The 27,054-nt window shown below is 37.7% G+C and overlaps 1 protein-coding gene across 1 annotated transcript in view; it reads right to left on the bottom strand.

The window, feature by feature from the left end:
* pcsk2 (proprotein convertase subtilisin/kexin type 2) overlaps positions 1–26,609 on the bottom strand; it is a 36,903-nt gene extending 10,294 nt beyond the window's left edge. The window contains exons 1-9 of the mRNA XM_066696865.1: positions 26,169–26,609; positions 22,998–23,102; positions 16,113–16,226; positions 15,278–15,386; positions 14,933–14,970; positions 9,523–9,599; positions 7,511–7,599; positions 6,165–6,340; positions 1,180–1,395 (exon numbers count right to left, since the gene is read on the bottom strand). Coding sequence (XP_066552962.1) covers positions 1,180–1,395; positions 6,165–6,340; positions 7,511–7,599; positions 9,523–9,599; positions 14,933–14,970; positions 15,278–15,386; positions 16,113–16,226; positions 22,998–23,102; positions 26,169–26,351 — 1,107 coding nt within the window. The 5' untranslated portion in view covers positions 26,352–26,609. The remainder of the gene's footprint in view (positions 1–1,179; positions 1,396–6,164; positions 6,341–7,510; positions 7,600–9,522; positions 9,600–14,932; positions 14,971–15,277; positions 15,387–16,112; positions 16,227–22,997; positions 23,103–26,168) is intronic.
* Between the last annotated feature and the right edge of the window lie 445 nt (positions 26,610–27,054).

Here is a 27,054-nt window from a genome sequence, read left to right as displayed (position 1 = left end):
TCCTTTACTGGACATACCAATGGAATAAAATATTGCCTGCCTGTTAATTTTGAGATGAATGAGAAACATCTGGTTCATGAATTAATACGAAAGTCGTTTTTGTGATGAGGAAATAGTCATGAACCACGATGTATCCAAGGAAAAAGGGAGCCAACAAAGTCCTGCTTAAGTAACTAACTACAAAACATCCATCCTGGCTTCTAATGCACTGCTTAGTTAATAATTTAAAACACACAAAAGCAGCTGTTAAGTGTACTTTTTTCACTTTGTTAATCTAATTATCTCCTTTCCGGCTGGCAATGCACACGCAGAGAGTGTTTGCCAACCGATTTGAAAGATCCTTTTCTGGTTTCCCCTCTGAACGTTTGCCCATCCTGTAGCAAACGTTAGCTAGTTATTTTTATTATTATTATTTCTGAATTTCTCCCCATCTGTATCAGATCAAAACATTCCTTACACAGCAATCACATGTCAGCTATTGAAAATTGGACTTGATTATATGTAAAAATAAAAATAGCATATGAAAGCAATAGAGATTTTGCTAAAAAGATTGCTTTCATATAAACTTTATTAGAGGATAAGGATTCTAGGTCACAAAGAAGCTCAGGAATAGTGTCTTAAAATGTCAATTTTGACAGTAGTTAGGGGCACAAAGTCAATGTGTTATGAAAATGATCAAAAAGGGCCTAGGGTTACTGCTGATATTTCAGAGCTGTCACAGTGTACATTTATTTAGAATTCTCTGATAATCCAGTTTTATTTATTTATTTGATTTTATTCACTGTGCTGGATGGCACGTACCAGCTCTCTTAGTGCAGGCCTACGTGTGCATGTTATTTACAATTAATTTCTTTGGAACTGTTTTCACTTGGATTACAGGAGCTATATTGTGCAACAGGAATCCGGAACAATTACCAATGCACATTCAAGACCTATTCACAAATATATATATATATATATATATATATATATATATATATATATATATATATATATTTATAAATGCTGTACTTGAATTTCCAACTGCAGAAACAATAGGTCTTCCCACCATTGTAAGTATATCATTGGTGTACAGATGAGAAACCATTAGCCATTGTCAGTTTTAAAATTGCTTTCAACAATAGGAACATCTGCTGCCTGTTTGAAATGGGGAAGGAAAACAATAATATCTACACCCACCACACCGGCTTCAGGGTTCCTCTTTCTCCCATTGCTGAACGTCGACGCCAGGGTTGAGGAACAGCTTTCGTCGTAAAGGGCCGTGCGCCCATCGTTGATTGCCGAGTTGATGGAGATGGTCCACATGCTTGACGCGTAACCGTCACAGTTGCAATCATCATAACTGCCTCCATCACCCGAAGCCCAGACGTAGATGCTTCCCTTCCCGCCTCTGCCCTGTGAGAGATAATGAATCTGTCAAGTTAAATTATTCACTTTGGTGCGATCGCATTGCGCATCTGACAAGGTGCCCCAGGAAGGGTGAAATTTATTTACAATCACACCTCCCCCCCACCCGGCTTGAGGCAGCACACTTCCCTTAGATTGCTAACCTTGTTTGGCCAGATTGATCATTAATCAGAGGACTTCACAGGGCATCTGTTCACGGGGGACTGAATCTGCCCCTCGACCTTTCCACCTTCTGCATTTCTGATGACCTAATGTTTGTCTCGAATTCTAATATTTGTATACGAAGTGTACCAAAACATCATAAGTCATAGTATTCACTATCAACTCAAATTTTAAACTCTTGCTTTGAGTGTATTGAAAGTTATGTTCTGTTTAGTACAGTTGTCAAAAGGTGACTAAGGTTTCTGCAGTAAACATCTAATGTAGCATTGGCTGGGTTCCATTGTGGCGCACACTGTCTAGCGACATTAAATGTGGCTGCAAATTATTATTTACCACAATACCCCCATTCAGTAATTATTTCCACACATCCAAACTGCCATTTTTTCCTTTCTAGAATATCCTCATAATAGTGTGAAAAGAAATATAAATGGTGATTCGGATTTTATCATGGAAGGGGAGTTCATATGTAAGCCAGCTGCACTTGGAACAATACTATCACAATTTCTGCGTTCAAGCTAATGAACGTCTTTTGGCTGATGATCTGGTTATCTTGTTCCAAGTTTGGTCTTCTTTACCTCAGGCATCTTGATTTCATAACATTATGTATCCAAGTAAATTAAGGAAAGAGAGCAGGGATTGAATATTAGAATAACAGAAAGCTCTCCATATAAGCTGAGTATGAGAAAATATCAGTTACAAATTGCATCGCGGATACTGAAGTAAGTACTGAAGTACTGGGAGTACTGAATTCAATACAGTACAGAAACGGCATTGTCAGTCTTTAGCTTCTCACAAATATGAAAAGTATCAGGAGTCTTGCAGGCACTTTTTAATTCAGGAATTAAATTAGAAGGGTTTACTGATTGCAAGTTCTAAAGGAAGAGATGACAAACCTCAATTTTGCCTCTGAAAGATTTCAATTTATTTTCTTTCCCCAACTTACATCTGTGTTTCCTTTCTTTTCCCCTGCACAGTGCTCAGCTTTTATGGTATACTTAAAAACACATTGCATGTAACTTTACTTACAGCCTATGAGAATATATAATACTCTGGCAGCTAACTAAAAATCTTTTTCACATTAGCAATGTTTTTAAAAAGTGCAATCCGGTCTGTATTATTTTGGAAAGCCTGAGTGCAAATACTCCTGTTTCATCTAACACTTGCATACCTCTCAAGATATCAGAAACATATGTTTCCCATTTAAAAAAAGTATTTTTTAAATTGGTCAGTCACATTACAGTGTTAACTAACTTAATTCCTCTAAAGTCATTAATGGTATTCTTTGCGTTAATGACTCCAAAGTCACGGAATCTTTTAGCTAGTGCAACAAATGACAAGTACTACCTCTATGATTAAGCCAACAGGATACTTGGGGGAAATATGCCTTTTATAAACACGCATAGGAAGTAATTAGGGCATGGCATGACATTTGCTTTAATTACATATTATGAACAACATTTCAAACAAGATTTACTGAAAGGTAATAGGTGCTCTTTTTAAAAGCTAATCTTTTTCGTAATTTGAATTAAAAAATATACAAGGTCCAATGATTCACTGACACAATAAGAGAGATTCAAATTAGGAAAAGGCCTGTTTTTCCAAGTACATATCCCACCCAGTTTGCAGCTAGAGTTTGCATACATCACCATCCAGACATTTCCTAAGGGATATCTCTCCAATGTGTTTGATGTTCTCATTAGTGGGGTGAAGATTATTTTCCTACAATTTACAATATCTAATCCAAACTCTTAATGATTCTGTTTTTAAGGCGTGCAATGTATGTTTGCAGATGAATCTTCTTTCGTATGGTGTCTGGATGAACAGCTATTGTAGATTCTATGGTTAGATTTAGCCTATCAATTGCTTTGTCTGAGAGCTGCCTTCATTTCTGTGGCAGATTGAAGCCATGGTGTCTGTTGGTGACGTTGCTGGTGACATGTTTGTCAGGCATGTTGTTAATTGACCAATTCAAGCAGTTGTTGTATGGTACTCTGTGGCTGAGGGCACTAGTGCAATGACTCATGATCACATGACCAAGACATCCAGCCCACATGTTTTCACCAGGTGTTTTTAGGATGAGGTCAGCCATGTTTTGATGTCACTAGTGTATCCATTTTTATTAAAATCCAGTATGCAGTCAAGAGTCAAAGCAAGGCAGGTGGGGTAGGAGTAGGCAGATCGATGAACGTTTGTATCTCACCACCATTTTGTATTTGTTTCAACTCTTAATAAATGGTACATGTATAATTTAGCTACTCCATTGTAAAATATATCTTTATAATAATTAGACACACTATTACAGTGAGGGAAAAAAGTATTTGATCCCCTGCTGATTTTGTACGTTCGCCCACTGACAAAGAAATGATCAGTCTATAATTTTATTGGTAGGTGTATTTTAACAGTGAGAGACAGAATAACAACAAACAAATCCAGAAAAACGCATTTCAAAAAAGTTATAAATTGATTTGCATGTTAATGAGGGAAATAAGTATCCCCTATCAATAAGCAAGATTTCTGGCTCCCAGGTGTCTTTTATACAGGTAACGAGCTGAGATTAGGAGCACTCTCTTAAAGGGACTCTCCTAATCTCAGCTCGTTACCTGTATTAAAGACACCTGTCCACAGAAGCAATCAATCAATCAGATTCCAAACTCTCCACCATGGCCAAGACCAAAGAGCTGTCCAAGGATGTCAGGGACAAGACTGTAGACCTACACAAGGCTGGAATGGGCTACAAGACCATCGCCAAGCAGCTTGGTGAGAAGGTGACAACAGTTGGTGCGATTATTCGCAAATGGAAGAAACACAAAATAACTGTCAGTCTCCCTCGGTCTGGGGCTCCATGCAAGATCTCACCTCGTGGAGTTTCAATGATCATGAGAACGGTGAGGAATCAGCCCAGAACTACACGGGAGGATCTTGTTAATGATCTCAAGGCAGCTGGGACCATAGTCACCAAGAAAACAATTGGTAACACACTACGCCGTGAAGGACTGAAATCCTGGAGCGCCCGCAAGGTCCCCCTGCTCAAGAAAGCACATGTACAGGCCCGTCTGAAGTTTGCCAACATCTGAATGATTCAGAGGAGAACTGGGTGAAAGTGTTGTGGTCAGATGAGACCAAAATCGAGCTCTTTGGCATCAACTCAACTCGCCGTGTTTGGAGGAGGAGGAATGACCCCAAGAACACCATCCCCACCGTCAAACATGGAGGTGGAAACATTATGCTTTGGGGGTGTTTTTCTGCTAAGGGGATAGGACAACTGCACCGCATCAAAGGGACGATGGACGGGGCCATGTACCGTCAAATCTTGGGTGAGAACCTCCTTCCCTCAGCCAGGGCATTGAAAATGGGTCGTGGATGGGTATTCCAGCATGACAATGACCCAAAACACACAGCCAAGGCAACAAAGGAGTGGCTCAAGAAGAAGAACATTAAGGTCCTGGAGTGGCCTAGCCAGTCTCCAGACCTTAATCCCATAGAAAATCTGTGGAGGGAGCTGAAGGTTCGAGTTGCCAAACGTCAGCCTCGAAACCTTAATGACTTGGAGAGGATCTGCAAAGAGGAGTGGGACAAAATCCCTCCTGAGATGTGTGCAAACCTGGTGGCCAACTACAAGAAACATCTGACCTCTGTGATTGCCAACAAGGGTTTTGCCACCAAGTACTAAGTCGAAGGGGTCAAATACTTATTTCCCTCATTAACATGCAAATCAATGTATAACTTTTTTGAAATGCATCTTTCTGGATTTTGTTGTTGTTATTCTGTCTCTCACTGTTAAAATACACCTACCATTAAAATTATAGACTGATCATTTCTTTGTCAGTGGGCAAACGTACAAAATCAGCAGGGGATCAAATACTTTTTTCCCTCACTGTAGTTAAATTAGGAGCAGCTCCAGATGATGCTTTTGCGTTAGCTGATCTGGTCCCCAAATTTAAATTGCAAAGTGGGATTTGAATCATTCCAAGATTACCTCGCACTCTGCTTTGGACAAGGGCCTGTTGAGTACGGCACTCGAATCCATTTGGTGCAGCAGAGGGACGTTGTTTTTTTTATTTTTCTTCTTACCAGAATTTCAATTTTCAATTAAATGAGTTTGGAGAAGAAATGTAAGTGACATGTTGACACTGGAGTGATTGAACCCTCTCAGTAAGCAAGTGAACCTGGAGAAATGCCCAGACAACAATTCCCCTTTGTAAGTGTGTCCTCTTCTTTTTTTTTTTTTTGCATCTGTTCTCCCTACATACACAATAGTTGATCCTACGCATGGAGGCGGTCCAGAGCTTGTTTAGTTTATTTATTTTACTCATTTTCAGCTTTTTACAGTGAGTGGCTCCTTAACACATTCTTTGCCAGGCTTTGTGCTCTGTTCCCCCCACAGCTATGGTAATGATTAATAAATCACTTAATTAAAACTGTCACCACAAGCACGGTTAAGTGTGCGTGGGATAAACTCAAATCACAGTTGTTCTTCACTCTGCTGCTTTATTTATCATTGCCTCAACATCATTTTGCCTTAGCCTTGTGGAAAATTGCATGGAATGTACTGCCCTTTTCACTTGACAGAGCTATTATTTTTCAAAAAGACACACCTTGTTCACACCATCTGCCATGGCCTGCAATGTCAGCTCCCTGGGTCCATCCACGGTCTTGCCATCATCCGTCGGGCCCCAGCTGGCACTGTAAATGTCAATGACTTGAGGCATGTGGCTAATTGACGATGCTTCTATGATGTCTGTCATGAAAGGCTGGTCCAACATTCGAATACCTATCCGGGAAAGAAATGCGTAAAAAAAAAATCTATGAAATCATTCTGGTAGCAAAAAATCAATAAGAAAACTGACACAAGATTTATTGTTCTGCCATTTTTGTTGTGTTTCTGAGGTTTGGATGTGTTTCGGGGTTTCGTGTGGAATAAATATAACTGAGGACTGGGATTTGGTGTCAGCAAGACCCAGCACTAAACACATTCAGCATTTCTAAGCAGAAGTCTGTGTGTCTTCAAAGGGTAATCCTTCAACCCTTTTCTCTCCTGAAAAATAGTCTACAGTATCTGCTTTTTCAGTTGCCACTCAAGAGGCTGGAATATGCATTGTGAGAAGTGCCACTCAGCCACTGGCCACCTTCACGTCTTTATCCCTAATAACAGGGTATTTATTTCGCTGTCAAAGTAAATGCTCCTTCGGTAATCCTATCACTTGAGCAATGAGTGGTGGTGCCTCTACATTGGTAAACCTACTGTGTGGAAATGCAATTCTACATTGCAAAGGCGTTGACACTCTGGTAACCAATTGCCGAGTGTGACACCGAATTTAAAGTCACCAACACCCAATAAACATGGTCTTAAAACCAAAATATATTATTATTAACTCATTGAGTTAAAGAAACCAATGCAGCTGTCTCCAAATTCATCAATGAATTATCTGTCCTTGTGTGGTGAGATTTATGGCATTTATATCACAGAAATCTATTAACACAGTTGTCAAAATAAAATGGATGACAAAACCATGAAGCATAGTATAGTAAATAAGAAAATTCTCCTCCACCACTGCTCTACAAGTGAGTTCTGTCTTACTTCTTTGTGATAAGGACAACATGTAGAAACTAGTTATAGAAAGTATTTTATCGTGTACAGCTGAACCGTATATATATTAGCTTCTTAGTCATTGTGTACCTCACCTTTGTCAGATCCAAACTGCCAAGACAGTGATGAATCATGAGACCTCCTGTTATGCGGTCTCTTTCATGCCAAACAAACCACATTTTAGGATTTTATTCACACCTCTTTGTGACTGTGAGAGGAACATCAAACACAGAGTTCCCTTAATCCAGACCCACATCTGCACCACTGCCTGAGATGTCAAACTTGGCCTGGCGTATTCATCCAAGATGATGTATAACTCAGCTTCGACTACAGATGACCTGGCTGTGTGCGTACCTGCCACCTTGGAGTTGTAAGCTACTCCCACACCACAGATGTTGTTGTTTGCTGCGGCTGAAACCTCTCCAGCACATCGGGTTCCATGGCTGCAAGTATATAAAGACATTCATCAGGAACACTATACCAAATCACAGAGAAATTACAGAGAAAACTGATTACTCTGAAGGATGGATGGCTGTTGTGATTTGGTCTAATGCCTTCAATCCTTGTAGGTTACTCCATTATTTAATGGCAGAAGCAGTTGAACCCTGTTGTGTTTTAAATTGCAAGCTGTGAAAAGGAAAACTGAGGAAACTATATGTAGGTTTCATTAACAGAAGACTAATTTATAGTGGCAGAAGTATGGAGTAGTGGTTTGGGCTTTGGAGTCCTGTGCAGAGGATTGTGGGTACTATCCTCAAGATATGCCCACCTTACGGTATTAACGACAGCAACTTGAACTTTGATCTGCAACTTATACAAGAGATAAAACGTTCTCCCGATTTTTGTCTTTTGTCGTTTGAGACAAAAATGAAATCAGGTGGGTATAAAGAGCATTCTGCCTTCCTGCAATCCAGTTTGTATTTCCGCAAAAACCAAAAAAAAACTTAAATGTGAATTGTGGGGTTGGCAGCTAGTATTTGCACTGAATTGTTACTAAAATGAGGGGTGAAATCATTTTATTTCTATTTTTTTTACAAACCATCAAAATCAGGCATTACTTCCAAAAATAACAACCAACTTAAAAGCTATAATAGCACCCCTGTCTGTTTATGTGGCTCACGATACCAAATGGCAGACTCTGTTTGCTGGCCTCATCGGGCTTGGCTGAAGCACGATGCTATTTTTAAATAATCAGCTGATTAGACTGCAGACCACACATGCCACACGCTGAATACAGGGATACTGTTAATCAGTCCTGTAAGTGCTTTCGAAACACACTCCTGTTTATGTATTCAGAATTGAGGCATGTATTGTTTGCAAATAAAGGACCCAAAAAAACACACACAAAAACAACAACTTGTCCTTGAGCTCCCCTTGAATGCCTCAAGCTGTCGGCAAAAACAATAGGGGCAGGGTAATAAAATCTTCGACAGAAAGTCACTGCTGTGCAGCTCACTGGCGCGTTCAACTGCCATCCCTGCATGCCCTCATATACTCCGTCTCAGAATATTTCAAAACGAAACGACTTTTCCACTACTGTGGGGAGATACATTTTCCTGGGAATAGTCGAAGCTGCAGGAAACAAGTCGAAGCTCCAGCAATAGCTCAAGACTAGAAGGCATCGCTGATATTGCAATCAGTGGAATTGGTAAATAGAGATAATAACACTGAATTGAATTACTGAACACTTAGGATAATGTTATTATGGGTCAGATGATAAGAAGTAGAGATATCACAAAACCAATTTTCCCAAAACACAACGTCTTATTTATGTTTTGATTCGATTTGATTTTGCAATATATGTATTACAAGATAACATACATAAAGTATCCTGTTACACTTGTCGTGCAGTAATTACTTACGAGAAAAATTTTCAAAAATAAAAAGGTTTTCAATCATGTGTATTTGAATAGTTATTAAAATCAGTATGTGTGACATATACTATTTTCTTTGCAGTTTATGCTTTATTAACATTATTATTACATTTTTATTAGGAAAAATGATATAGCTCTACAAGCTATTTGATCGATATATAAATAAATATATACTTTTACAATAACAGAAATGGATAGATCAGTCTGTCTCTTGCTTATGTCTTCTTTGGCCCTAAAAACAGGATAAAGCATATGGATACTGGACACTTCATATTAATGCAGCTGAGTTGAGTGCCTTGAGATATGGCTTAATGGAGCAACATGTAAGGAAAATCAATACCCCTGACTCGGAGTACCGTCCGTTAGAAAGCTGCAGTCACGGCTACAGATCTGTGTTTAGTATTAAGAAACTGAGGCTGCTTTGGCCTTTCTGCCAGGTCCCTAATGGTCTGCTGACAATACAACGGTGCCTGGTGACCAGCTTTAAATCACCTGTTAAACCAGTCATCCGTGTAGCGGGGGTACGGGAAGGGGTCATTGCTGCTGAAGTCGTAGCTGGCCTCTGCATTCTGAAATAAAAGACGGAGCAGGATAACAATAGCACAAAATAGAAAATAAAAGCAACTATATATATAGACAGATAGATAGATCAATCATTTATGTTGAAATGTACTCTGGGGAAAAAAACTGAAAAGGTATAAACTGAAGGAAAGCAGTTCACATTTGGCAAAAAGGGTCACGGTAATCCAATCTATCGTTCTAGTGTCTGGTGACAGTTCATGGATTAAGACTCAGTCTTTAAAGCGCATACATCGATAGAGCTACGGGGCCAGTAATAGCATTTGAGATGCAGTTAAATTGTAATTGAATAAATCAACTGGAATGAAGAAAAAAGGGAAACACAATTAAATTAGTAAACATTAGTGCATGCAAAGCTATACAGCAATAACAATAACCACAATAAAACAATATCAGAACCTGCCTCGGATTGAACAGCAGCCAATAATTTGATACAGTATCACTGGAGACCTTTCACTGCTGCAATAGAGTATTCTCCCCCATGGTAACCTGCAGTTCTGTAGCTTTTGACAATTATATCATCATGAGAAATTCAAGTGAATCATGCTTATTTTATGCAAATTAAAGGATCATTATTGTTTGCACTGTAAGGCTTGACTCTGCTGCAAACCTATTTGGTTTAACAAGCTGCTTTTGTCCCAGACTCTGGGAACACTTTTGTGATTGTCATTCTTTATTTAGTTTATATATGTATATGTGTGTATATCTATATAATTCCTTCAGCTTCAAGGAAGAATGTTTCATGTCAAGGTTATCTACACATTTCAGAGATCCTAATTAGTATATTTTAAATGGATATTTACGAATTGTTTGTTCTGTGCTGCATGTAACAATGAGGAACTTGAGATCACCATTTACATTTTCACTATCAACAGACAACCTTCTGATGCTCTCAAATCTGAATAAATAGGTTAACTCAGGTATCTTCACAATAAACGTTATTTTGCAGCACATGACATTAAAACCCCATACATATTTGCAATCACAAAGTCACCAATGCACTACGTAGAATATATGCGATGCCGGTATTCAGTCGAGTGGCTATGAAAATTGGAATTTTAAAACATTCTCTGTAAATCGTTTTGACAGTTTGAACATACAAGCCCTGAAATCTCAAGCTGTTTCCTTCTTGCTCCTTGCTGAGAACACAGTCTCACTGGAATGTTACTTTACTGCAAAAGCATTAGCTATGCTAGCAAGAAAAACATAATATTTTCTAATATGCTAATAGCTGTGTATGGATCTTGAAGTGATGGTATTTTGGCACTAAGCATAATGTAATGCCAAGACAGATTTTACAAACATGACCACACAGAGAAAAGAAAGCTAAAAGGCATCATACTACTAATAATGTGTTACGAAACAATGGTTCCTTAGTAGCTAATCTTAGGTAATAAAATGCATTGATTTTCAACACCAGGCATCATTAGGTAAAGTTTAATGTGAAAAAAGCGGCTCCAAACTGAGCTACATTTGCTTATGGCATTTTTGCTTCTTATGAATCAGCAGCCTGGAAATGCGGAACATTGTTTCAAACCTAGTCTCAAGGTTGCAGGACTGAGGCGTATAAAAGTAATCAAACAGCCTGGAGGAATTGTTAAAAAATAACACGTCGATTTGCAGGGTTTTGCTCCCTAATTTATTCACTGTAATCCATCTTCACTGTTACGGAAATTAGAGTTTTTGATGAAGAGGTTGCAGTTTGTGTGTGCCTCCCCACCTCCTTCTGCTAATATCTTCATTCTGGCAAGAAGTCTGCTACCCTTGGATTACCAAACAACACACGACAGCAGCAAAGGAAAAAAAACTAAAATCAATGATGAAAAATAATTACAGAGACAGTGAAATATTTCCTAAGTGCTCAGGAGGAGATGTGGAGGTGGTTGTGATGGCGGGGGCTGGGGGTTGCAGTAATAGAAGTGGGGGCTGCCTGGCAGTGGGCACAAGACCACTTTACAGCCCTCTGAATTTCACAGGGTTATCTTATTGATGCCAAACACCAAAATGAGTTGAAAAAAACAAACATCCCACGAGGCAGTGGTTATTTCTGTGCTGTTGAATTTTGTAAGGCCTGTCGGACTCCAAAATACACACTGAAATATCCCCATCATATTTATGTAGTCTACTGCCTTTATACAAATCACACAGTCATCATTTATTATTCCAATTGAATAGTTTCTAACCTCCCCAATTATATAATAAATACATCAATGACACAATTATTTAGGCTATCAGAAAACACATTTTTAAATCTATGGCAGGAATACATATCCTTTTAAATAAAAACAAACAAACAATACGTACAGCGACAGAGCACTGACTTTTTCATTAATGTCGACATTAAAACCTGTTATTACTACATCATCATTTGGAGAATCTGTGAATAAATTTATAAATTGTGAAAATGGGCATTATTCCACTCAAATAGAGCTAATCCTGAGGAAGATGACAGGAAAATCACAAATGCCAGTAAAGGAAAGACTGGAATTAATATGATGCACCCTGAGTGAGGGGGGTTATGCTAATAAGGAGATCACTAGTTTATTACTTTGCTTTAGCACTAAAACACTTGGCTGCCTCAAAAATTAGGAATAGACTGAATATAAAACGTGCAATGCAGACGTGCAATGGTGTGTGGATCTTTCGAACATACACATGAAAGATAGGCTGAAAATAATTTAAATTGTTAAAGAATTATAGTGATTTAAAAAGCCTTTAAAATAGGGCGGATCAAGACCGGTTTCCTTACAATGATGTTCAATTCAGCATTAAAACTTAACAATGACAGAATTGTATTAGAATTGGGGCATCCCATTTGTTATTTATATCCCTTCAATACAAACTCTTACATAAACAAGTTTCAAAAGGAGTGCATTTTTGTTCAGCGATGAATAATACATACTTTTAGGTAAGCCTTAATATTTGCATATGAAATTTTGATGATATCTGTAGGAGACTTTTGCAATATGAAGTGATGTCAAAATATATAACAGCATACAGATATGATCAGACATGGGCTTGAGATTTCAGCAATAATAAAACCCAGTTACTCAATAATACTCAGATTTGTTCTGTATATTTTATTAAACCGTTTTCATTAAGGATAGCTTTGGGGGGGATCAAGCTGGCCCTAGACTTTACTGACTGACTAGGATATAAGGATTGTATATTTATTATATTTTTCTTGAAGGAGCTTGGTTCTGATCACGGAAATAAAGGCTGAACCTGAAGCTTATTACCTCTCAGTGTATTACTTACTTATATATTCATGTGTGTGTTTTTTCAAGTTTTGTAATATCTCTTATTTTGAGGGGGGAATAAAACATGGTCAGTATAGAAGTTATACATTATTCAGTACAATACTCTCACTGGATTGAGATTAAAAAAACATGGATGGCTTTATTATGAACCATAACATCAGGCTTTCAAGGTTACTCTTAAAAGTAATAACTATTTAATACATTCAGGTATTTAATTTCTGAGGTCCATTTTTTTTTTTTTTTTTAGTGTATCTTGCTGAGATCGGGTATCTAAAAAGGAATTAACACAATTAAATGCAAACAACATAAGCTTTCTACTAAGATTACACAGGGAGATATGATGATATAGAATGATTGCTCGGACTGTGGCTTCAATTAAAGCTTAATTTTCAACATGAATATTTTATTAATGGGTTTTCCATTGCAGACTAGTTGGTAATGAAGGTTGAATCTTTTAGCACCTGCGCTACCATATTACTCGATGATCCACTCTGAGCATTGATGAGTTATTTTCCACATTTCCAAGCTATAAGAATGTTTTCCAGCTTGAACAGAAGTGTGACCTGGACTCAATGTCTCTGGGGGCTACCCTGTGATATGCCAAGCCCGAAATTAACTTGTCTTCAAATACGAATTATTCAGAAAACAGTGCAACACACAAGCTTGGCTGGAACTGAATTAATCATGAGAGCGCAGAGAAGAAGCATCAAAAGAGATTGTTCCCTAGGAAATGCTCCAGTGTTCGGGAGCCAAAAGAATTTTCCTCATTAGCAGGTGAATGCAACACCATAAAAACAAACACATAACAAACCTTTTTTAGGAATTAATGAATACTGATTGCAGTGGTTTGCTTCTTTGTTGCGATTTCAATTAATAAAATGCAAGCAGGCAGTGGAGATGTGCTCGTAGATCAAATATTAAGATCTGTCTGAGCTCTGTGCTGCCGGTAAGATAAGCCCAGTGGTGCGTGGGTTTGCATCCACTACCCACAGCAGCTGTGCTGGTAGAATGTTATTTTTGGCTTCAGAATCATCATCCGTAATGTCAAGTACAAATCCGCAGCGCCAGTCTCCGGTTGAGAATAAAAGGATATTTCTGGGGTGTTCAGAGCCTTTAATATCTGGCATAAAAATTCCCATTTCTACTTTTAAGAAGCACGATTAAAAATATATAGAAATAAAGTGTCTCCTTCATTTGCATATTCATGATTTTGCATCTGGCATTCCCCTTTAACGAACATTGAACACACCGTTTCTTAGGACTGAATTAAATTCCTGCACCATACACAAACCTAATTCATATGTGTTCTTTGCTTTTACTTTCACGGCATTGACAAAGATTGACCATAGCAGTTAATTCTCTTTACACAATGGCAGAAAAACAACACACAGCAAGCTGCTCAGAAAACAAGCTCGGCCCCAGTTAAGGCCATCATTTTCCAGCGAATCTTGTTAATATCTTTCTTATCTTCCCTTGAAACATCAGCCATTAACAATTTATGGTGGGAAGCTGCTGCTCTGACTGTATTTATTGCCAAAGTACTGCGTATTCCTGTCCCACTGGTTTCGCTGACCGCATCATAAATATTCAGATCCTCCCCAATCAAATGCATGTAACAATGTTATGTAAGAGGCAGGCAATGTTATGTGTTTCAGCAACCATAGCTACCAAGGTGCATTGCTGCACTGTAATCAATTTATGGACTTTATCGGAACACAAATATAATACTGTACATACAAAAGAATGTAATTTGTTTTTATAGCAATCCAATAGTGAGGAACTCATTGTATGGCCCTGCTGCATACAGATTAGCTCAATCTATAATTCTGCCATAGCACATTGTAATGTTGTGCTGTTATCTTAATCCTCTGACTTAAGTTGTTAGCTACCATTAGCATTAAACAGCGTAAACTTAACCAGTCATGGCCAGGCTCCTGCAGTTGTTTCCTCAGGAAAATGTGGGAAGTATACTAGATCATTTGTAGGATTCATTATATTTCCAGACAGTAAATTACAAAATATGGTTCTGCCTCTGAAAATAAATAAATACGGTATATACTTACATAGTTTGATGCAAGATCTGGATGTAAATAATCTATCCCTGTAAAAAAGGAGACCAGGATATCAACAGTCAGGTTAAACTGATCTTAACAATTTCAGATAAAGTTCACAGAGTGATAGAAACATCTGTCAGCTTCTGAAGGAATTTAGGTATTTAGTGTAGTTTAGTTTAGAACAATGTAGAGAAATGAATATCTGTAATATACTGAGTTAATAAATAATTTTAACTTTGATGCCCCCCCGCTATGTTAAAACTTATAAATGGTTGTTCTTCTCTCATGTAAATACACTTTCAAAACAGTGAAATACAGTTTGCAGATTCAGTAGACCAAGCTTCAAATTCTTACCATCGTCCATGATGGCTATGGTCACTCCTTTCCCAGTAAATCCCAGTTCCCAAGCCTCCGCCACATTGAGATCCAGTCCGGGAGTGCCATCTGCTTGACCTGTGTTGATCTAATCAGTCAAACAATATGGAGGCACTCTATGAACACAGTAGCCCAGGCGTGTGTGTTACAATCACACAATGTGAGGTGTAGTCAGGATTATAAATGTCACCAGCATTGCATTTGTCACGGCCACAGACTGGTCCCAAACCTGGTTCCTTGCTTCCCTCTGGTCCTCATATAAACCCCTCACTGTCTGTCACTAGTCACAATGTTTTGTTAGTGTAAACTACATTTCTGAGCTGTCTCCCCATGCCTTGTTTAGCCTTGAATCTACCAAGAATCCTTGACCTCCCGCTTGACTTCACGACCACGACTTTGCTCTTCCCCTGATTGCCTGTTTGCCTGATCGCCCGGTCCTTGCCCGTGACCACGATCACTTATTTGCCCTGCCTTGATTGTACTGTCCTGCCGGTATCCGACCTCTGCCTGTCTTGACAATCCCACCAGCACCGCAACTGCCCATGGTACATTACAGCACTGACTAAATGCCAGCTGGAGATTACTTAAAATGACAAGCTAAATAAAGACAAATTAAAAATATAAATGAAGTCCAGGCAGCCACTGAATAAGAGCTAAAGGTACAGTGACCTTCTTGGTTTAAGAAGTTGTCAAAATAGCTTAGAGGGAACAATTACACCGAAAAAGTTGTTTAAGTATGTAAATGTCTTTGTACATACATGACTTTGTATCATTAGATATGTATTTATGTGTTAAAATATATAAAATGACTTACGAGGTACCACTGTTTGGTAAATAATGGATCATTCATGTTGACCTCAATTTCATTTATGTTTCTATAGCCTCTCTTCTTCCGCCCAAATCCTTCCTGCTGTATCACATTCTTCACCTGGAAAGGAATAAAATACAAATCATATTCTTTGCACTTGTTCTGCTAAGAGAAATAATACAATACATGATTTCAATAAAATATTGAAACAGAAACTGGCAGAACCACAGAAGAGTTTAAAAAAGTAAACCTGGACAGGCAATAAGTTAGACAAAAAGAAGGGTAGAAAGATAGACAGGTGAACTCTGTGACCAGACATTCAAATGCATAATCCTAATCACATTGTTACAGCTCTTCAGAATGTTTTTCAAAGCAAAATATTAGTTATTTTTTTCTCTTTTCTGTTTTCATTCACTATTCAAAGCCTTATAATGTGGCTTATTAAGATTTAAACAGAATGCAAGTGAAAGGCTTAACTAGGTTGTCCTATTCACTGAACCATCTAGTCTAGTCTAGTGATATGCAAATGAAAATTGCAATTTAATTAAAATCATGGTGTATTTTTACAATTGAAGTATCTATGATTTGTGCGGCTTCACAATACCTGACTAATTTGCTTCAGCCAACTGCACGAAAAGAAAAAACTGTTTACATTAATGCAATTTTGAATTCATCAGAAGCTTTTAATTCCTTTAACAAAGACTTCAATTGAATTATGGTGATTGTCCCAGTGCAGGAGCCAGTCAAAGCTTTTAGATAACACACTTTCCCAATCCAACTCAGAGTGGGAAAGTAGAACATACCTTTTTTGTTCTAATAACTCAAAATATAGAAGTGCATTTGCTTTTAAACAACGTGGGTCCTGCGAAATGTCATCTCTCCTTTCTCAGGTAAGGCTTTGCATAATAATATATTCTTTTCAGAGTGAAGCGTATTGCGCAAGCCGAATGATAGTGTTTGTTGTGTGCCTGTAGCTGTGCTTTCATCTGTTCTTTGTGAATATACTGAGTTGACAACAGAGCCATTCCTTATGCTGGCATTAAGCCTATGTTGTTTTTCAGGAACATAACCTAACGGAGATAAAACGCAGACGCACTCAGTGCCTTTTTTTTTTCTCGGCAGAGTGTTTCCAAAGACACTGAGTGCTATTCACAAATACTTTAAACAATATTTAGGTACAGGATGTTCTCCAGAAGCCTTTTTGTGCTATCAAATTAATAAATTAAATTAATTTAATCACCATTTACTGATCTGAGGCTGTTAAAGAGCAATCTGGAACAGCTGGCTGATCAAATAAATCCTAATGAGAAAATAACACGCTTAAATACTGTCATCTTTAATAGTACTGTGGGGTTCCAGAAGATTTTTATTTTCCAACAACACATTTCAACAAAACATCTCTGTTTGTGATTCCAGCCACACAGGCAACAATGTTTTCTTAGCAATCTCATGGAGGAAAGTACAACACTATTTTCCTCTTCCCAAACCTGTCCTCATCAATATATTTATTACTTTTTGTAGCTGTTTTCTGTTATTAAAATTGTTTATAAAGTTGTAATATAACATAAAATTGCATTCATCGCATCTGCCATCTATCCACCTCTCTAAAAATAGGACTCAGACGAACAGAGTGAGAAATTAAACTGATAGCGTGACCACCAGTGGAGGCAGATTTAATTTTGGCTGTCATCAATCATAATCCAGTGCTGATATTAAATTTGGATCACTGTTGGAGGTAAAAAAAAGGCAATACTGTAGGGCAATGTAAATAATAATTATAGTACTTGATGTTTTCAGTCGGGAAAAAATATATCTGTTAGACAATGAAAAGGGTTTTTGTTCATGGTTGTGCATTAACACTTTTCTCCTGCGTGTCTTCCATGTTTAAAGACCATGACCTGTTCCACTTTCAAAACCCAAAGATCTAATAAAGAATACCACAGACACACAGGACTAGACAATAGAAAATATATGTAAATTGTGGTGCTGCATATGACCTCCAATCATCCCAAGTTTCCACATTATGATCTCCTCTGTAATTGTGGTCTTTCTTCACAACCTTGGGCACTTCCTGTCCTCTCCTCACAATCGAGCTAATGTGTTCGACATATCAAGTCGGTATTTATTTTTTTATTTTTGTAGAGCAAGTGGCTTTTCCATTACTCCAATGAACAAAGATAATTATATTTGAATGTAAAGTTGTGCAACGGAAAACACTGGCAGGACCGATGGTATTCAACGTACGCCTGATTTAAGATGTAAATATTGGTGTTTAATTGTTTTTTTTTTATTAGGTCTTGAAATGAGACTTCAACCTTCTCCATTAAAATAAAACACCTGCATGTTTCCAAACCCAGTAGAAAAGACATCCCAGGCCCCCAGGGTAGAATATCTGAATGGTTACTGTGCTACACCTATCAAAACGTACGCTAGCAACCGGTGAAAATAAGACCGGGCAGATATTATCAGTGCAACACATTTCTCATTGTGTTTCTCCAGATGACCATTCAAACTGCTACAAACACGGACAAATAACCTTTTCAGATAAGCACTATCCCTTCCAATATTTCTAAATTTAGCTTGCAAGTCTAGTAAGGCTTGGCAATGGTCCTTGATTGAAGCAGTGAGAATGTTAACAATGTCTTTAAAAAAAATGTTTTGACAGTTACAGGGCCAGTCGTCTGAATTGCAATGAGTGCAACAAATCTGCCTGAATGTCCCATAAGCTCTGCTCACAGGTGAACGTTGTTATAATGAATTGGCAATATCTTACTTACAGACCATTTAATTGTGGCTGTTCTGTAATAAAACCCAGCGAGCGTATACCATAAACTGCTCATGTTTACCAGCGAAGGCCTTCAGTCACTGCCGCGTCATGCTTGAATTGTTTTTGTTCATTCAGTGTGCAGCTGCTAATTGTATGGACATGTAATGGTAAAATTAAAAGCTGCTGCTAATCGTTAACAAAGCTGTGTTACAAGACCGCAATATAAACCTGTAGTTAATTATATTTGTCATGGAAACAAATTATGACAATACTCACGATACTATAACCAAATGGAAAATGTAATACATTTCAATAATTTTGCGACCCTAGAATATCTTCCTTTGTTTACAGGTTTATCTTTATCAGACGCATCCCAATTAAACACCAATATGTCTATTCCTCTTCTGGTTGAAAATATGGATGCCTATGGTTAATCCTACAGTAAACAAGATTAAACAATCTATGGTGCATGCCATACCTACTATAGATCTATATCGCAACATCTAATTGGACCATATTATAAAGTGTCTATGTGATTGTCGCGGTTATGACACAATGCACTTGTGTATTGTTTAGCGTGTAGCATATTTGTCCTATATATTTCCTCTTCAGATTTGTGGATTTACCTCAACAATATCCCACAGGATTCCCTAAAATCTGACCAGTCTAATTTCTACTTTCTCATCACTCATGTTGCACTACTGGTCTTGTCCCTAGTATATCACTGAAATCAGAGAGCCCCATTTGATGCTTTTCGTCCGAGTAATCTGTGATAAATCCTCGACTAGAACAACTACAAGATCACCTTTAGTCTGTCCATTGTTTGCAGGAGCAGATAAGCATCAGCAGTTAAGCATTTGCTTTCAGGAAAATAAGACTCAATGTTTGCATTACAATGGGAAAATATCACTCTCTAGTGCCATTCTCTTTTTCCTCTCACTGCCTGACATGTGGGCATTACTTACATCTGTCAGCACTTACAAAGCAGGGGGGGGTTGTGTGGCGATGTACTTCAGCAACTATACTGAGTTTAATTCAGCCCCTGTTCTTTAATAAAACATTACAGACTGATTAAAGGGAAAATATAATTATACGGATGAGGAAATGAGGAGCTGGAGCTGGAAAAGTGATCTGAACCCCAGAAAGCCATGGCAGGCAGCACGGTAATATTAGAACAGAAGTTATATAACTCACTGACCCACCTATGTGCAGTAGAAGAATCATGTAAAGATCAAATAAATAGATCACTGGTAAAGTTAAAGGAAAAAATATAAAAATCAATTGATATAATGTGTCATCTGTACATGTTTTTTAACTCAGCTACAGTCTGGACCAAATTAAGACCTCGACCAGCCAACTGATAATAAATGTATCGTTCCAACACTCTGTGAATTTTTTTTGCTTGACTTATTGCAAGCCCTGTGTTATTAATTTGCAATTTAGTTTTTATGAGCCTTGCCTTTATTTGGACTGCTGTGCAAACAACACACTGCTTGCATATATATATATATATATATATATATATATATATAAACTTTTCTCTTTTCTTTCTTCTCACAGTATGTTAGTTCTTTGTTCTGTTTTGATTGCATAACCAGACATTACATGCTAGAGTGGCTCACCATTACATATGGCCACTTTTAAATGGCTCTGTTGACATTTCAAGCACTCTACTTTGCATGACCTTTCTCAGAATTCCAACGAGACACATTAGATTGAGCACCTATGGGATGACCCAGTGCGGCCGCCTGGTTCACTTAAAATGGCCTGCTAAGCAAATGAAAGCCCGGTGTTGTTTAAAATCAAAGCTCACTTCAAGACACTTTACCACTGCCAGACAGATAATTTAATATCTCACAGGATTAATATAAAGAGGTTTAGAATTAATGTATGTACATCCCTGTTTTCCTGCAAGCTAGGGGGGTGAACAAATCAAGTCTGCTGTGGAAAAAAGGCAAATAACTATATAAATAAAGAAATGCACAGATAATGAAGTTCAAACACGCTTGTGAACGGAAAATGTGTAATTTCAAATATCAAAACGATGGCGGAAATGGTATTCATTTTCCCAGCATGCTCCAGTCCCACCCCCCTCTCTCCGTCTCGCCATATCCATTGCGCAGTTTTCTATCATGTGAGGCTCAGTGAGTTGTTTCCCATGAGACAGTCAGCTGTACTGAATTCAGCACCGCCAGGCATTTCGTTTTCTTGTGTCTTGATCATCAAACACGGGGAGATACTGAAGAACTGTTGTTGCAAATGTATTTAATCAAAACCATCATTATAGGAATGGAAATCCACTTTTTATTGTAGTTTTGGTCTGTTTTACAACTTAGAATAAGACTTAAAACTGAAAGCCACACACGTAATAATTGATCCAATACACGGAAACAGGTTTCTGTAGTTCTGCTGGTGTGAGGCTGGCCTTGGCTCTCTTTAATGCCATTTGCCTGACAGGGACATGTTGCGAATGTAAGTGTTGCTGCTGAAAGGTCATGTCTAGCTGTACCATACCTGTTTCCCCTTAATTTAAAGGTTTGATGGAGATGTCAGACTAACAGGGTTATTATACAATGGCTAAAAAGGTAAAGAAGACAGATAATGTCAACAAGCGATAAAAACAAACACCGGCTAGTGGTTAAAATGGACACACTTCCACTGCAGTGCATGAACATACATGACACAAATCAATAGGTCAGCAGGAATTGAATTGACATATCCCACAAGACTGGTGTATATATTAAAAGAACGAAAATTAGTAAACATATAGGGCAAGATACTGCACATGTTTTGTTCCAGTTTCTCAAGTCTTATTCCATGCAAAAACAATGTGATAAATATGATTCTATTTATTCTTCATTTTATATTAAATTATTGTATTATATAACATATTATGATTAATTTACTTTATTTAAGCAGTGCATTTCAAGAATAGGGAAAGAGCTATTAGGGATACCTTACCACTTACACAATAAGTACACAGTCAAGTTGGGTACATAGATTTTTGCTAAGTATCCATTGCAGACCGTAGATACATATCAGATTGTTAATTACATATGAGTAGCAAACAGTTCCGTTTGAGTCCTCAAGTTGTTTATTCAGCTTTACAGCCATTACCCATGTTAACACAGGAGAGTAGATTTATTTTATTGTCATTTACTCTGCCAATAGAAGAAACTGTACCAGTAGTACATTATTACAGCATTAGTACGCCGGTGTTTCTGTCTTTGCCAGTACCAACATTCAGCTTTATTTTTCAGCTAAAATTGGTTCCAAATGAAGATGTGCTCATTGAGGCTATGTAATTGAAAATAAATTAATGATATCCTGTGCACCTTACAACAAACAATTACTTTAGTGTACATATCTACCAATTGTATGCTATAATTGTATCTAGGAGTATCTTACAGTGGTAGATATTTTCTTCGAAAGGGAACCTGAACTTTCTCAACTGTATGAGCCTATATGGTGTTGGGGACTTCAGAGTTTTGTGATTCTGATGGTTTTGATTTTCACTATGTTATTAGTCCATGATCTGTGTTTTGCATCTCTGTTTTCAAATGTATGGGTCAGAGGAGTAGGAGCTAAATCACGACTGTGTCAATTTATGAAACATGATTCTTTGGGCTCCTTATCTTTGCGAGATGCATATTTAAAACATGCATCTCATCAAACATGCACACGTAGTCAGAAGGTAAAAGGAATGTAAATTAAACGGCATATTTTTTGGTATTGCTTCAACACATGCCAAATGATTTGCAATGCAAATATGTCAGAATCCCTCCTCTAATTAAAACCTAATAATCATAATTTACTGAATACATTTAATCTGCTATTCTATTCTGCTTCCAAGATTATATTTTCTGTATACATGGGGAGTTTAGATTAATCATTTAGTTACGAATAAGAGATTAAGTAATTAAGATCTTTTTAATTTTCGTGAAGGTGCTGACATTCCATAGATATTTAAGGACTAATGATGATTTACTTTTGTTCCAGCTCTATATGTAGGAATAGCCCTGAAATTAGCCATTGTTTTCCCCCTGATTAGCTGACCATTTACAACCCAGTTTCTATGGAAACCACTGTTAGAAGGTGGAAACTATTAGCATCAGGCAGCTCACCCTGTGGTCCTTTTCAAGTCGTTGCTTGTGTTGAAGGCTACGTCTTCTCCTTGCCTTTGGAATACCATTGTGATAAAAATGGAAAAGTCCCTCTCCAAAAGGAAGCTGAAGGGAAAAGATAACAGGGTCAAACACATCTTGTTTAGAGCTAAAGCTACACTAAAAATCCCTCCATAGCACCACTACCTTGAGGGTACTCTTCTACTTATACAGTCATCCCCAATAAATTACCTTTTTTATTCAGAGAAGAACTGTAGCAGTGAAGCACATTCAAGTCCAACGACAAGACCGCTCTCATTTTGTTATAGTCTCGGGGTCACCAAAGCCATTTTAATTAATATTTTAAAGGAGAGGAAATCAAGTCCTTCATGGAGTACTACATGGAGAATTTCACTGATTTGAAAGGAAAGCGTTCAACTACGCTGTCAAAAAAACAAGTTAAATTTAAAATTCTCCGCGTGCTTCCGTTTACGTCTCAGCTACGGAAATTATGGCATTTGTTACACTTGGGACGTGCGGCTGCTGCGTGACATAAATCTGTAAGAGCGATAATCTAATGTTCAGTCTGTAGATTAGGTTTCGTAGGGTGACGCATGGGAGAAGGGAAGTGTATTTAATCAGACTTCAAAGAGCAAATAGTGGGGTTCCAAAATATTGCGTTTTACATCAACACGGTGCTTCAGCCATTTGGGTGACACAGTGGTAATGTCAGTGTTGGAAGTCTAAAGCTTTCAAGATGTCAGCTTGTATTCGTGCAGGTGGTGGGTCCTCAGGGCTTCTTTTTATCTGACGTCTATCGCATCTGCTGCTCTAGGCAGTCACAGAGAATGTCTCCCTTTATCAAGACTTAATTCCAGGCTAGGCTTCAGAGTGCCAAGCAATACAACCCAAGCTTTCAAACAGAATTGTTCAGTATACTACCCATCTCCCTTGAAATGAGTTATTTATAGCACAGTTCAAACATGACCTTCCCAACATCAAATACAACCCTTTGTTACTTCTTTTGTTTTGAGCTTGTAGAATGCAATAATCCACACAGGGTGAATCAAGGGGTGCTTTCAAAGCAAGAGAACAGTCATTTGTAAAGATGTCCAAACCTCTTCTCATGTTACATTATTACACTGGTACAAAAACCAGATTGGAGGAATTTAGTTGTCACAAATCCTGTATATTCAATACAATACATGGACAATGCACCTTAGGAGTTTGAAATTGTAATGACCCACATAGTTTTGTTCCTCCCTTTTAAAACCTCATCAGTCCCAGAAGCAATGTAAATTGATGTTTGCAAGCCCTAAAATATCACTTTTAGCTACAAATCTCAAATTTGAATGGATATCTGACTAAACCCCCACAACCTGAACTTTGATTTGATATTTGTTGAAATTGGATTTTGTATTCAACCCCATTCATCAGTACACACCTGTGTCTGAATTATTCTCCTTCATGATGGTGCAGGTTTTTTGTTTTTTAACTAACTGAAATAAAATAGCTTAGAAAAGGTAAGGCCACTGTAAATACTCTTGGCTTGTTAAAATATCGAATTATTATCTAAGTACTATGAAATTCATAGTGGAGAATGTGGTGATCTATATTTTGATATGTATACATTTTTCACCTGTCAAATGTAGTTCATTTAAAAGGAACATAGACCTTTATTGTATGTGTGGGGGGGAAAAGGACAGCTGAAAGTGCTACCTCTGGAGCAACACAAATTTAAAAAATGATATTCTTTTGTTCTTGTGTTCTTTTCAAATAACACACCAAAGCTGTTTCATGCTCAGGGACAATAAGTTACTTCATGAAGACTCTTTCATATGGAAAAAATAAACACTTCGTTTTTGCCTGGTTATCAATAATGGATTACTTGATGTATAACTCAGACAGTATCATTTATATGGCTCTCATCATTGAATGTATTCAAGTTAATGCAAAGTTAACTCTTAACTAAGAGAATAACATGTAACTGTCCTTTTGTTGGTTTGTTTGTTTGTTTAACATCCTACTTGACTTATGATTAAGCAGGTTAGGTTATATTATCATTATATTTTCATATATGTCGATTAAAGTAATGTAATTATAAAATGGTCTGCAAAAGTCCTAATCCTATCAGATTCTAATGTCTCTCAGAAGATACTTTCAGCTTTCAATTATCCTATTGGATTCGGAAACGTCCCAAAGGGTTCCTTAATAACCTATAACAGAATAGGTTCTGACTGTCTGTGTATTGAACAATGTGATACAATTCTGTTAAAGGGAGTATATTTGTATTGAGTTATGTCACAAACACATTTTACACTGAATTATGCATATTTACATGTGTAACTAATAATAATAATAATAATAATAATAATTATTATTATTATTATTATTATTATTATTATTATTACATTATTAATAGTAGTAGTATTGTTTTAAGTTGTGTGCTATATGATCTTGCATTTTACACACACAACTGTATGTTTTATAAGTTTTTGTTTTCTTGTAGTGTGTACACTTCTATTCACCTCATAGCAATCCTTTTTTGCTTGCATATTTTATATACGTTACTAAACTAAGTTAAAAATGTCTGTTGCTGAACTATGGAAACGTTAATTGCGAGGTGATGACATTGTCAGCACAATGTAAAGCTTGATGTTGTTGTTGTTGTTTTAACAATTATGCTGTACAATTGTGTTCTGTATATCCAGCACAGCTTTCGTTTAATTTTCTGTCACTAAAATACGATGTCAGTCAATTGCTATTCAGCTACTGTATTTTAATACAATAAATCACACCAATTAGCTGGGCAAATGACAAACCATTTTAATAGGTTGAATTAATCATGGAATGAATCGTCTTTTGATGTAGAACAAGATCCGACCAATGCCTCAAAAGTCAGCATGAGATTCTCCCATGTCAGCCTCGTTTCCTTTACTCTCTCCGAGTTATAGCCTATATCAAACAGTAGCCGTTTATTGTCCCAGCAATACATATATTTGTGAAAGATGTAAGTCAAGCTCTGCTGAGATGAAAGGATGCAATCACAAATATATCAATATACGACTGAAGTTGAACTAACAAATAGGAAAAAAATAAACAAATACAATAACTTTTAAACTGAAGCACAAGCAACATCACGTTTATTGCATTTTCGCATTTTGAGCTTTGGCACCAGCCCTCATCTCTTACCTTGCGAACATTGTTGAACCCGTTATCCACTGCAACTTGGCTGCCTACATCGTCCTCCCCTTCATGCAACTGAACCAAAAAATTATTGGTATAGATCCCCTTCTCCGTAGCTCGGGTTGCAACAATAAATGCATTCAGCAAAATCAAGACCACTGTAGTCCCATCTCTATTGAATCCCAGCATCGTTGCTCCTTGCACAACGCAGAGATGGATTTCAATTCTGCAAATGTTCTGCTCCACGGTGGACCTGAATCAGCGCTTTGCGGGCTGCATCTCGTTGTTGGACTGTGTGCCTGTGCAATGCTGGTTGTGTGTATGGCTGTGTGCTGGTGTGTGGCACCCAATCTGCATTTTCAGCTTCCCTTTTCATCTAAAATCCAGCAGCGCGGTGGTGAGGGTTGCACACCATGACGTTCCGCTCCGCACGGTCCAATACGCGGGCGCGGGTGTGGCCGCGGCTCCCTGCGCTGAAACCTGCGGCGGCTCCAGCACCCTGGACAGCTCCTCCATTGCGCACTCCGGGGTGTACAGGGCTGTCAACATACCAGAGGAAACCCCGAATTCAGTACTGCGCACATCATGTCAGTGCATTACATAGGCAGGGGGATTTGTTTCATGTGTTGGGTTTTCCCTGACTTCATGTTAGAGATGTTTCTTTTCTGGGAGGCTGGAGAGTGAAATAATAAACAAGCCGTCACGATGAAATGTAAGATTGTTTCTGTACAATGATGATCCGCTCCATTATTGTTATACTTTTTTTGTTTTCCCCAGCATGTTGAGGGAACATGTTTTAAATGCAATTATGAGTATATTATTCACACATTTTTTTGTAATTCGTCACTTTAAAATAAAAGTGTTTCCAATGTTTGAATGAAGGATTCGACTT

The sequence above is a fragment of the Amia ocellicauda genome, chromosome 23, assembly GCF_036373705.1.
Source record: "Amia ocellicauda isolate fAmiCal2 chromosome 23, fAmiCal2.hap1, whole genome shotgun sequence".
NCBI classification, from domain to species: Eukaryota; Metazoa; Chordata; class Actinopteri; order Amiiformes; family Amiidae; genus Amia; species Amia ocellicauda.
This window is presented reverse-complemented; position numbering and strand designations above follow the sequence as displayed.